This window comes from Heliangelus exortis, chromosome 12, assembly GCF_036169615.1.
Source record: "Heliangelus exortis chromosome 12, bHelExo1.hap1, whole genome shotgun sequence".
In the NCBI taxonomy this organism is placed as follows: Eukaryota; Metazoa; Chordata; class Aves; order Apodiformes; family Trochilidae; genus Heliangelus; species Heliangelus exortis.
Window position 1 is genome coordinate 10,583,664 of NC_092433.1, and position 12,237 is coordinate 10,595,900.

Below are 12,237 nucleotides of genomic sequence, written 5' to 3' on the forward strand. Positions count from 1 at the left end.
GATGATGCTGATCACTGTACCAGAAATTTCAGAGTAGTTTGAGGAATCATGAGTAAAGTAAACTGGCACTCTGCTTTGCCAGGTGGTGGGAGTAGCCAGGACTCATTTTGCTGTGGGTAGCATTGTTGTTTTTTTTTTAATAGAGGCCTGCCCTGGCTTCTTGAAGGACCTCAGCAGCTAGTCCACTGCTGCATATGCTTTTGGTCAATATCCTGTTCAGTATTCTGTTTTACCATTATGATTCTGGACCATATAACCTGTGTCTGCATTTCCTTGTACCTGCTGAGCGTATCAGTCAAGCAGCTATGGGATGGGACTGCAAGTCTTAAGGTGTCTTATGAAATATAAGGTAGTGTCTTGCTGGTAGCAGCCATCAGAGAAGCACAAGAAGGCATGAGATCATCAAGTCATTTGGCCCAGGTATGTGCTGAGGCATCATGTGCTGAGGCATCAGCTGCCTCCTCTGCTGCCTGGGATCCCTTGATTTCACAGAATTGTCTGCAGAACCTTGGGTTTTGCTGAAAGCAAAAGTTCTTCCTAGCTTGTTGGTGGTACATCCCCACCTGGAGGCAGGCTGCTCCTCACCTTGCCTCTCCAGAGGCCATTCCCAGCAAGCATCGTGGCCGGGGCTTGTTCTTTTCTTTCTGTCCCCATTTCCAACCCACTCTTCCGTTTCTCCCTTGCAGATATTATGCAGATATTGCTAAAATGCCAGCGATCAGTGACCAGGACATGAGCGCGTACCTGGCGGAGCAGTCGCGGTTACACCTCAGCCAGTTCAACAGCATGAGTGCACTGCACGAGATCTACTCCTACATCACCAAGTACAAGGATGAGGTAAGATGTGGTGATGGGGACTCAAGCTTGGCTGCAAGGGCTTCCTTTGCCCTCATTTCTGCAGTCCCCACACTTTTCCTGTTAGAAAAACACCCGGTGAAATGCAGGAGGGCAACACAGGCTGTGCCTGTGCTCAAGCTGTCAAAGGAGGAAATGTCTGGGAGGTGTGGAAGTGGGCACTGGTGTAGGCAGCATCTCATTCCCTGTATTTGCTGCAGTGAGTAGTGTGGGAAACACCTATTTTTCGACTCATTTGGCATATGAGCTCTGCAGGGTGGCAGAATTTGGGGTGTTATCATGGTGTGCCCTCCTTCCTTGCCTCTCCTATCCACTGACCCAGTGCTATGGCAGTACCACCACTGTGTGATTAGACAGGCAGTGTCCAGCTCCACTTCCTAGGGATGCCAGAGGATGTGTGGGCCTCTTCAATGCTTGCTCTCTGACCATCAGTGAGAATGGTTAAAACCTTCTCTGCTGTAATTTATACAAATTAACTTTGTAAAGCACTGCTCAAATCCATGTCCCGCATCTTTTTATTAAAGCAATAAAATATGTAACTACAGTAAAATATGATTCTATACATACAACATGATAGTATAGGCTTTATTGTCCCAATAAAATGGGCTCATGACTCGCTTACTTAGAAGACAGAGTGCCAGAATATCTTGTAACTGGGAGAGAGCTGGGAGAGCCAACCTTTTGCTCTGCTGGGAGAGGAATCAGAGTCACCCTCGTACCCTGCAAGAATCACATGAGGCATCTCCCAGCACCTCTTTGAGACGTGAAATTAGGGAGTCCATGGGCAAGTTGTAGCAGACTTGGCTCCTGGGTCTAAAGTCAGCACTGGGACTGTGGTGGCCAAAATCCTCATGGAACTGAGTAGTTTGCAGGAGTGAGGATGAAGAGGAGAAGGGCCTGGCTTGCCTACAGGGATGGGAGGAAACTTTGCTGCTTTTGAAGGCACTGTGTGGGTAGTTATTGTGTGGCTGGTGACCCTGCTGGTAGGATTTCTGTGCTGTTCCCCAAACAACTTGGGATGGCATGTCTAGGAAGGCCCCATCTATATGATGAATTGGCTGTGAAGGGTTTTCAGGGATTTTACAGCTTGTTCAACAGCTCTGTAGCTACCATGAGGGTGGAAGAGGAGTAGTTTGAAGGATCTGGGTCTACTGCAGGGCAGCCGTCATCCCTCAGCCATCATCAGGTTCTTGCTTCCTCCAGGCTAAAAAGTCCTCCAAGCCTTAAATAAATCTCCAAGCCCTGGGCAAGAGCAGAGATGGGACTGTGTGGCATTAATGAGCTGCCCTTTAGGGACTCAGGTCCTCTTCATGCCCACAAATGGCAGCCTCACATCTGTTGAGTGTCTTGCTGTTGCCTGTTCTCTGAGCATTGCAAGTGTGTTCACAGCTCTCAGGAACTTCTTTTATTATTTGTAATGGGATTAATAAATCGCAGCTGTTCCCTTTGTTTGTTTTCATTCATTAAGCACAATTATATGCAGCCCGATTGCACTCTCTTTGATGCAAAATTGGAGAGAATAATTTTTCCTGTTGTTCTGTGCAATAATATGCTGTCATTGGCTGTGAATGAAAATCATAATTAATTTTCATTTGGGTACTTGCATCTTGATAATCAGTGGTCCTGGCTCCTTACAGCAGGTGACAAACCTGGGACTCTGTCTGTGCTTGGCACAGGTTGCCTTTGACTGCATTGTTTCTATAAGGCTGAGATAAAAGAGGAGCAAATAAACGCAAGTGCAGGTTGTGAATCTTCAGACATCTCAGCATCCCAGGATACACAGGTGTCTTACTGGAGAGCTGGGTGAGGGCAACAGGCTCCTCTTCCACTTCTTGGAGCCATCTCATTTGGTTCCAGCTCAGCCACCTTCAAGACACATGAGCTTTTGGTTTCTGCATGAGGGTTTTTATAGTTTTTATTCTGTGTGTAGTGTGAGGGCTGGCAGCGGCTGTGGAGATGGATGGTGGGGGAGTGTCCCTGGCGGCAGGTTTGTGGCAGAATCTATGAGCTCTCCCAAGTCCAGCTGCACTCCATGGTCTTTGCTGCCAGGGGAGGTAAATCAGATGATCCTGGCTCTTGCTGGCAAGTTTCCCCTTCCTCAGGACCTGTTACTGCTGTCAAGATGCAGCATTCCCCTTTCCTTTGGGAATAAATTTCCCATCAAGCATCTCCTCCTGCCCCACAGGGACCAGCCTCTGCTGTCCCAAAAAGCCTGGTGGAGAGCCAGACAGGTTGGTGGCCAGAGGCTGGTGCAGGGTAGTGTGGTGGCTGCTGCACAGCACGGCCCCGTGCACTGCTCCACAACCCGCCGGCGCTGCAGCAGCTCTTAATCAAAGGGACCTGATTCCCCATTAAGAAGTTACCTGTAGGGCTCCTGATGGACTTTGCCTGCCTCCTAGTAAGTCTATTAATTATACAACAGTTTGTTTCCAATTATGCAGCCAATGAAATGGTTAATCAAGTCCCCTTTGACGGATGCCTTGATATTTAATTGCAAAAAATTTGCTCTCTCAACTAGCTCACCCGAGGAGATGAGATTTCTGTCAGGTTTGGTTTTTTAAATCAGCTTTTCTGCTCTGCTGGCATGATGTGAGGGAGATGAGGCTGCTGGGAGGGCAACTGCCCCTTCATTTTACACTTCATTACTCCCTTCTCCCCATTCTGAATCTCGTCCTCCACCCCTCCCTCTGCTGCCAGCCCTTCTCTAGCCCTGCAGGCATCACTGCATCCAGCCCAGGGTTAGGGACAGTCCCTTCACCCTGTGATCTGTCATCACGGCCAGGAGTTTGTTCAGAGAAGGGGCATTTCCAGGAAAAAACACCATGGTTGGATGGGATGTCTGTTGATGAACCCCTTGCACAGGACCAAGGACTCCCAGCGAAGCAGGCTTTGCTTTCCTTCCAGCACCCAGTGACCCCTGACTGTCCCACTTGAGGGTGAGACAGGTTTTGTCATGGGTGGCAGCTGAAGCCTCATGGGTTTGGTCTGTCTGTGTTCATGGAGCAAGTTCATGGCTTGATTATGGTCCCTGAAATGCAGCCCTGGTCTCCCTCTGATGTTGGAGTGTTGTTGGAGTCACAGATGTGTTGGGAAGGTGATGTCTTGGTTTTGGGGTTCACCCCCATTGTTGGATGTTCATTTTCTTTGTTTTCCCCATGTGCAAGTTGGCTTCTCAGTAGTACTGAGCAGGTCCCTGGTGTCACTGCAGCCCCTTGGGGAGCTCCGCCTTTGGAGTGTCCACACGCAGGCAGTGTCCTCCTCCTCATGCCTCCCTGGCCCTTTCCTGGCCTTATTAGGGACAGGAATGAACCCTTGGGACCACATCCCTGTGCTCTTATGCTGTTGATGAGCCAGTGCATCCGTGTGGGCAACAGGGAGGCTGGGAGTTCATCTCCTCATCATCTTCTCTTCTCCCCTCTCCCCCACAGATTTTAGCTGCGTTGGAGAAAGATGAGCAGGCCCGGAGGCAGCGGCTGAGGAGCAAGCTGGAGCAGGCGATCGACACAATGGCCTTAAGCAGCTGAGAGGGCAGTGGCAGTGCCAGCACCCCGGGCAGCGGGGCAGCAGGAGGGAGGGAGGGAGGACCGGCCAGCAGCACCCACGGGCAGAAGAAGACTTTGGGGCTGCCAGACCTGCGGGATCCCCCATGCCTCCGCACGCTTCCCACAGACAAACAAGGAAACCTCGTGCTTTAGTGGAAAACAAAACAAAACAACAACAACGAAACAAAACACAAAACCTGACTACAGCAGCAACGTTGATAAATCCCTCCCCTCACACAAGAGACAACCCCCTCAATCCCACCAAGATGCAGCAGGGACCTTGCAGAGAGGCGATGCCAGGCGGAGGAGAAGGGGCTCACCTGCCCCATGGACCCGCTGGGCATCCTCTGCCCGGGCAGAGCTCCTGAACCCCCAAGGAAGGAGGGATGGGACCATGGGGCTTCTCGGACAGCATTTGGATGTTGTTGTGTCTTTGGTGGAGGGAGGGTGGGTGGGCGGGTTCCTATTTTTACTGTACTTGACTTGCTCTCCCCTCCTTTCCCCCCCCCAGCTGGCCACCCCCTCTCTTCCTCCTCCTCTCTTCTTCTGTCTCTTCCTCCTTCTCTCTCTCTTTCTCTCTGGCCTTCTGCCACTAGTGTTAACTGCTATATTTGCACAATTTACATGAGACAAACAAAATTTTTAATTTAAAGAAAAAAATTATAACAAAAAAGGGGAGGGGAAAAATATTCAAAATTTTTGCAACATACTAACAAACAGTTTTAAAGAATAAGCTAAAGGACTGTTGCTGGGGAGGTCTAGGGATGGGGGCAGTAGGGATGGGCAGGAAAGGGAGACATCCCTGAGCTTTGATATTTCTTAAAATACGTCCTGTGCCATGTTTTATTTGAATGTTGTTTAGTGCAGAAAAAAAAAGAAAAAGAAAAAAAAAGAAAAAAGAGGTGAGTTTTTTTAGCGGGATAGATGCTCTTATTTAAATGCTGCTGGAGTGGTTCTGGAAGTCACAATTGGAAAGGAAAGGATATCCTGAGGATGGTTTCCCTTTTCCTGAGGGATTGCTGAGGGACAGTTGGTGTTTTGTTTTGCTTGTCCTTGTTTTCCTGATCTGGTGGCCATGGGGAGGTTCGGACAGTGCTGCCCCTGCCTGCCCTGGGATGATACCGGGCAGAGGATTGCTGAAGGATCCCGGGTGTGATGTCAGGAGAGTTCATGAAGATCCAGCCTGTTTTGTTTTGGCAGTTCCCCTGGTGTGCTTGAGCAACCTTAACAAAGCCCCTTTATTTTTTTCTCCCCATCATCTTTTTGTGCTGATGCAGGGGAAGGGACCAGATCCCTGGGGAAAAGAGGAGGCTCCTGACTGGGTTATCCCCTGGCAAACCCCATATGGTGACCAGGATGCTCAGCCACCGCAGGGCTGTCACCCACTCCCCCACCCTGGGAAGCTCAAATGTGTGCAGGCCTTTCCACCCAAGGTTGACCTTTCTTTCTCTGTCTTTTCCTTCTTTCTCCCCCTTTCCCTCCTTGCTTTCACCATGTCTTCCCTCTGCCTCCTCTGCCTTGCTGGGGGGTTTGCTGGAAACCCAAGGTCTTTCCATCATCTGCCCCTTTGAAATGTCACATCCTCATGGGTTTGTGCTTTCCAGAGGTGAAAAGGTGCCGAATGCTGCCCTAAATGGCAACAGGTGACCAAAAACTTCCAAAAACATGAGCAAACCCCTTTCCTTTTCTGGACCTTTTCTGTGCCGAGAGCTCCCATTGCTGCTCGGGCCACAGCAGATGGGGCCAAACTCTGCCAGGAGTGGGTGGCTGTCAAAATCCAAGTGGAAAGAAACACAGTTGATTTCTGTCCATTCTCTTAAATCACAAGTTAAGGTGGAGAGGGAGAAATAATGAAGTTTTTAATTAAAAAGAATAATAATAAAAGTGTGTATATATATATATATGTGGTTACAATCTAATTCTCGTGCCCCAGTGGGGTGCTGTATAGTTAACTGAAGGAGAATCAAACCAATATAAATATGAAATGAATTTACACAGCCAGTTAAAACAAAACAAACAACTCCAAATAAAAAAAAAAAAAAGAAGTATACCAAATGGTCTGGAAAAAATTTCCAAGCCTTTCTCACCATGCAGAACAATCGTTTGAAGCCTGCACATCTCTCATTATGTTGTAATTTTGTTTGGTTTGGTTTTGTTTTAATAAGGAGGGAAAGGAGATGTTGATTACAAAAAAAACTAACAACAACAAAAAAACCCAACCACAAGAGCAAAACTATGTTTGAAAAAGAAATAATAATTGTTTCACAAACTACGAACCCTGAGCTGTTGCTGGATTTCTGAAAGCTGTGGGCTGTTGCATGACTGTGCTAGATTTTAGTCTGAGTTGATCTTTTTAAGAAACAGAAGAAAAAAAAAACATAAAACAAAAAAAAACTGCAAGTGTTGAATATTAGAGGTTTGTTTTAGACCTATCTACTTTTTTATTATTTGAAATTAATTTGTCACTTTCTTGTCCAAAAGAAAAAAACAAAAACAGAAAAACAAAGCAAAAAGAGACTTCAGAGGTTCACATATCAAATGTGGTACTTGGAGAGCCTTAAAGGACAGCTGTGTTCCCACCTGCCCCATGCCAGGGCCACCACTGGCTGCCAGCATCTCTCTGGACACTCTGGTGGGACAGAATCCACCTGGGGGTGTCCCTTGGGGGGTCCTTTGCAGAACTCTCTGCCACTGCAGGTTGGGTGAAGGGGTGCCTGCAGCTCCCTTGGGTGCAAGGTTGGCCCCAAGGTTCTTCCCTGTGTTGCTCTTGGCTGGGTGGCCTTGGTGGAATCTGGGAAGCTGCCTGGACGATGGTGGCCATGTGTTGATGGTTGATGTCATCTGGTGGGAGGGGAGTGGTGGCTTTGAAGTCTCTATGTGAAAGCAGTGTGGGTGCTACCTGTTGCCGTGGTAAGAGTGCTTTGGGGACCTTCTGTTGCCATTGAGGGAGCCAAGTGCTTGGGTTTTGTGGTGATTGAGAGGGGATGGTGGGGCTTGCCCTGTTGCTGGTTGGAGAGGATGGGGATGTGTTTCTGTAAGCATCCTCCTGAAAACTTCCTCGTTGGTGAATGAGGTCTGGAAGTACTGTTAAGAACACAGTGTTTATTAGACTGTTGCTTTCTTGGCAGCAATGCTGTGGGTACTCCCTTGGCTGTGCTGGAGGGAATGGTGAGTTCCTTGGCCGTGGTGGGCCTGGGTTGGATCTAGGCAGCAGAGTTTCCCTGAGGGGTCATGCCAGGCAGGTTGGCAGTGCCATGGCGCGTGGCTGCGCTCTCTGCATCCCTTGTTGAGTCTCCCTTGTGCTGTGGCCTGGCTCTTCCCACCCCATGATGATGCTGAGAGCCTGTGTTGTGGTCCTGATGATGGGTTCCCATTGGCTTCCTCCTGAGGAGATTCGGGGTGTCTGTGGTTTTCTCCACCAAAGGATCCCCCCAGCCCCTGCCCACCCCTCTGGAGTCCCAACACTGCCTCTAACAGGGAGGGTGGTGGTCAGGGTGGGCATTGCAATGCTGCCTGCAGCCTCTGGTGCTTCTTGGTGCTACCTTTGCCTTTCATGTGATGCCCATCGTCCTTAACCATGCCAGGTCTCATCTTTCCTCCCTCGCCCCAGCCTGGCAGGGGGTAGAGCTGGACTGGCAGTCCTGGTCTGGCCCTCCCTGGGAGTGAGGAAAGGTGGGGAGAGGCTGGGAAGCATTCGTAGGACTTCTCCTACTGGCAATATTGCCTGTGCCCCAAAATGGGGTGAGATGGAGAAGCATTCCCTGCCCTGGGGCTGCATTTTGGGAAGCTCTCGTGCTGCTCCACACCATTGGAGCTGTACCCCAGAGCTGCTCCCTGACTGCTGAAGCAAGGGGATCCCTCCCTTGCCCCCCCTCAGCTCACATTGCCTTTTCTCTTCAGTTTGGGGTTCAAAAAAACATGCAGCCTGACCTGGAAGTGCCCCCTGTGCCTGGCTCCAGTGTCCCCCTCTGGACAGAGCCCTGTGCCACCCCCAGTGCTGGCCCCAGCCTCAAGATGGGGGGGCAGCAGGATGGGGAGCAGGGTCCCTCCCAGCTCACCCAGTCCCGACCAAAGCGCACAATGAGCTGTCCTTTAAGAAAGCAGGGGGGAAACCTAGCATGGACCTGGCAAAAGGCAGAGGATTTTAGTAGTTAAAAAAGAAAAAAAATCAAATGGGGAAAAAAAATAATAAATATCCTGATTACCTTTCTGTGATTGTTTCAGACTTGAAGCAACAGACCAGCGCGGCTGGTCGGACGCCCTTTGATCATGTAAATATCCTGCTATTTCCTATTTTAATGTTCTTCAGATTTAGTACTTGTAAATAAACACACGCATCAAGGAGAGATTAAACATTTTTGCTAAAGCTGGTGTCTGGCCTGTGCTTTTGGGGCAATGCAGGTGGGACAGGTGGGTGGCTTTGGGGAAGGACCATTCCCTGGAGCAGCAGCAGAATCTGCTGCAGTGCTGGGGTGACACAATCCAAACTGGCAGAGGGATGGGCCAGCACCTCTGGGGCTTCTGGGTACATATGTGGGGACAGGGACCACCCCCAAAGTGGTCCCAGGGGCTGCTCTTGGTGCTTTCCTGGGATAGAGGATGGGTGCAGGGTGGGAGGAGGCTTTTTCATCAGCCAGTTTCCTGGAGAGCTTACATTGAATTGTTTTAAACCATTGGATTTCACTCATCATCTTTCAAACTGCTCAGAGCTGCTGGTCAGATGCAGAGGAGTTGGATCCTTTAAGGTGAGAGCAGAGGTGAGGTGAGAAGAGGTAAATAGTTGCTCAGCTGAGGTGCCATTCAGCAGGGTCAAAAGGTGACAATTGGGACAGTTTTGGTTCTGGGCTATTCTGGTCCTTCCTTCCATGGGGACATAACGGGGTAACAGCACAAGTGCTTGGGGGTGGTGGGACAAGGGACATGGTGGTGGGGTCATATCCCTGCATACTATGCAAGCCATGGGGCATCCTTTTTTTCCAGGTCCTGCTCTTTAAGCTTTGTTGTGTCACCCTGTAACTCTGGATTCCTCCAAAGTGCATTGTAGGGTGTGGAGGATCCTAATGCAAAAGCACCAGGAGAAAAAGAAGGGGCCAGCAGCTGGCCACCACCCACAGTGTGGCGATGACCTTCCCTGGTGACAGTGGGGATGTTCCCAGGAAGTGAGTCTGGGGGAGTGCATCCCTGGGGGAGGTGGGGCTGGGGCTCTGCCCAGCATGCAGACAAAAATCACTCAAACTAAGCTGCTTTTCTTTTATTCTTTTCTTAATGTCTTCCCTTCTTGGGGCCAATTTCCCAAGGGTCTGGGGCTGGCAGGGCTGGTTGTATGTTGTAGACTGTAAACTCATCTTGGCTCTTCATTTGCTATATGCATAAACTGTGTTTTTTCTGTTTTCTCCCGCAGTTTTCCTACTCTCCATCAAGGACACCATCACCTGCAATTACTAAACTTCCAGTGTCTTAACCATAAGGTCATTAAAACAAAGATTGATTTGATCTTTTAATTACCTCTTAAAAAAAAAAAAAAGAGGTTTTTTACCAACCATTCAAATGTTTAAGAAAATCACATGGGAGCCGATTTTTTTTTCCAGTTTTCTGGAAAGAGTTTAACTGAGGGCAATGGAGAAAAGACCATCATTTCCCCAAATTTTGTGGCTTCAAGCACTGTCCTGGTGGCCAGGTGGGACTTGGTGGCAGCTGAGCATCAGGCAGGTGAGTGCTCTGCTGGGTAAGGACACTTACTGAAATCACGCTTCCAGAAGTTTTCAGTTCAACATCCAGTGGGGGTGAGGGTCCTTTTTCAAGGTGTGGGGGTGTGGATTTCTCCCTGAAGAGCTGGGTTGGGTTTCAGGGAATGGCACCTCCTCATTGGATGTATTGGACAAAACCCCGTGCTGCAGCCCACAGCAGCCCCCAGAGAGGGAAAAAAATGGAGCTGATCCCTCTTGTCCCCTCAATGCCCCCCTCAGGGGCTCGGTGCTGTTAGGGTTCCCTGCCATTCCTGGGGACAACAGCCATGGATCCTCTCCTGCTTTGGGTTGAAATTTCTTGCTCAAGGACCTCTGTGTGATACAGTGGGGTGCAGAAAAGGGAAGGGGTGACCTTGCCACCCCTTTGGGACATGCTTTTGTGTCCATAAACGCTCTGGCTGGACCTTGTTGCTTTACTCTGAGCCCTTTGCGGGCAGGATATTTATTCTTTTTTTTTCTCCTTCTTAATATTTGCTCTATTATTTTACCAGGGAATAAAAGCTTGAAAATCTCCTGGTTGGCCAAACAAATAAATACCCAGTATTTCACGATCTCCAGGATGTTCTTCAATACAAATTGCACCAGTTTTCCCAAGGAATAAGAGCTGCTGGCATGAAGCCAGGGCCTCCAACGACAGCTACAAATGTCTTTGTTTGCCTCCTCGGTTCTGGTGCAGAGCTAAGCAGAAAAAGATTATCAAGGCCTGCAAATGATTGTGTAATCCACAAATACACTTTATTTGATTAAATGATAAAATGTGAACCTTCCAGCAATAACGTGTAGCACTCCCACCCAAGATGGCAATAAACCACCGAATCTCCAGCAGTCACAGTGTGCCCGCAGCTGGCCTGAGCTCAGTGGTGAAGACAGCACATCTCCACATCTCCTTCCACCCTGCCTGGCCCCGGGGATTTTGGAGGCTCCTTTGCCATTGTCTTGCCCCAAGCTTGGGCTTCAAGTGAGTGACATATTCCAGAGCACCCCTGTGTGGTCTGAAGGTCTCACCCAGGGCTTTTTGCACAAGACCTCTATCCCTGCAGCACCACTGTGGCCTTGCACTTTCCCTGTGTACCTCCTCATCCTCTCCAACCCTGTGGAGATGTTCTCCTGCCTTTGGGTGTCTCTGTATATTCTTTCCTTTGTTTCTCTTAAACATGTAGGGAGGGTCAGGAGATGTGCATGGTAGTGGGTGGTCCTGCAGAAAGCCCTGTGTGCTCTGTGTATGTCACCTCAGGGTACAGTGGGTGCAGGACATGGGGACCCACCATCTGCAGCACTGGGATGTGTCATTCTCCTGTCCTCTGACAGCCATGTGCCTGTGGTGTGAGTGTCAATTGCCAGCAAAGCTCCTCTGGCCTTTGTTGAGCTTCACTTCAGAAAGACAAGAGGGTCTGACTTGAGGGTTGAACACCTCATTTACCTGGCTGCCACTCAAGTCCCTGCAGTGCTTATTTTTTTCCTGGTGTCACCACCAGTGTTCTCAGAGCCTGAGAGGCTGAGCCACTCTTCTTCAGGCTTAGCCAAAATCTTGGCAGAAACGTCTCCCTCACCCGCCATCCCCATGCTCCAGCACTGGGACAGAGCAGCTGGGCTGGGAGCGTGGCTGCTCTTCCAGCCTGGAATTCATTAGCAGCCAAGTCTGTCTGCTTATGTGCAGAGAGCACCAGAGTGCTCCTTCCCTCCTCTCCTGCAGCATCACCCCAGGCAGCCCTGGTCCTTCCTGTGGTGCTGCCAACCTTGGCCCAGAGACATTCAAACCAAGGGGGCAGCTGGGCTGATTGGGCTGTCCAAGGTACATCACTGCCCTTCAAGCTCCATAATCCTGTAGGAAAGGGGTCTGCCACATCTTTGGGGTTCACGAGGAGCCCTCCAACAGCCACTTCCCACAGGAGAGAGTCTTTTGACTCTGTTTTCCTGTGTCTATAATGCTCTGTGACCAGATGCAGATCTGTGTATGCACACACACACACAAAAGGGAGATATATATTAAAAAAACCATATAAAATTAAATAACTATCAATGGAATATGATAGAATGTGTTATGATATGATGAAATATAATATATATAATATATAACATCAATTAAAATCCAG

General features: G+C 49.3%; 1 protein-coding gene across 2 annotated transcripts in view; it reads left to right on the plus strand.

Moving 5' to 3' along the window:
• Positions 1 to 6,296, plus strand: part of PLXNA1 (plexin A1) — a 114,175-nt gene extending 107,879 nt beyond the window's left edge. For both annotated transcript variants that reach the window (XM_071755981.1, XM_071755982.1), the window contains exons 31-32: positions 687 to 837; positions 4,284 to 6,296. In XM_071755981.1, the coding sequence (XP_071612082.1) occupies positions 687 to 837; positions 4,284 to 4,379 (247 nt within the window). In that variant the 3' untranslated portion in view covers positions 4,380 to 6,296. The remainder of the gene's footprint in view (positions 1 to 686; positions 838 to 4,283) is intronic.
• The last annotated feature ends 5,941 nt before the right edge of the window (positions 6,297 to 12,237 follow it).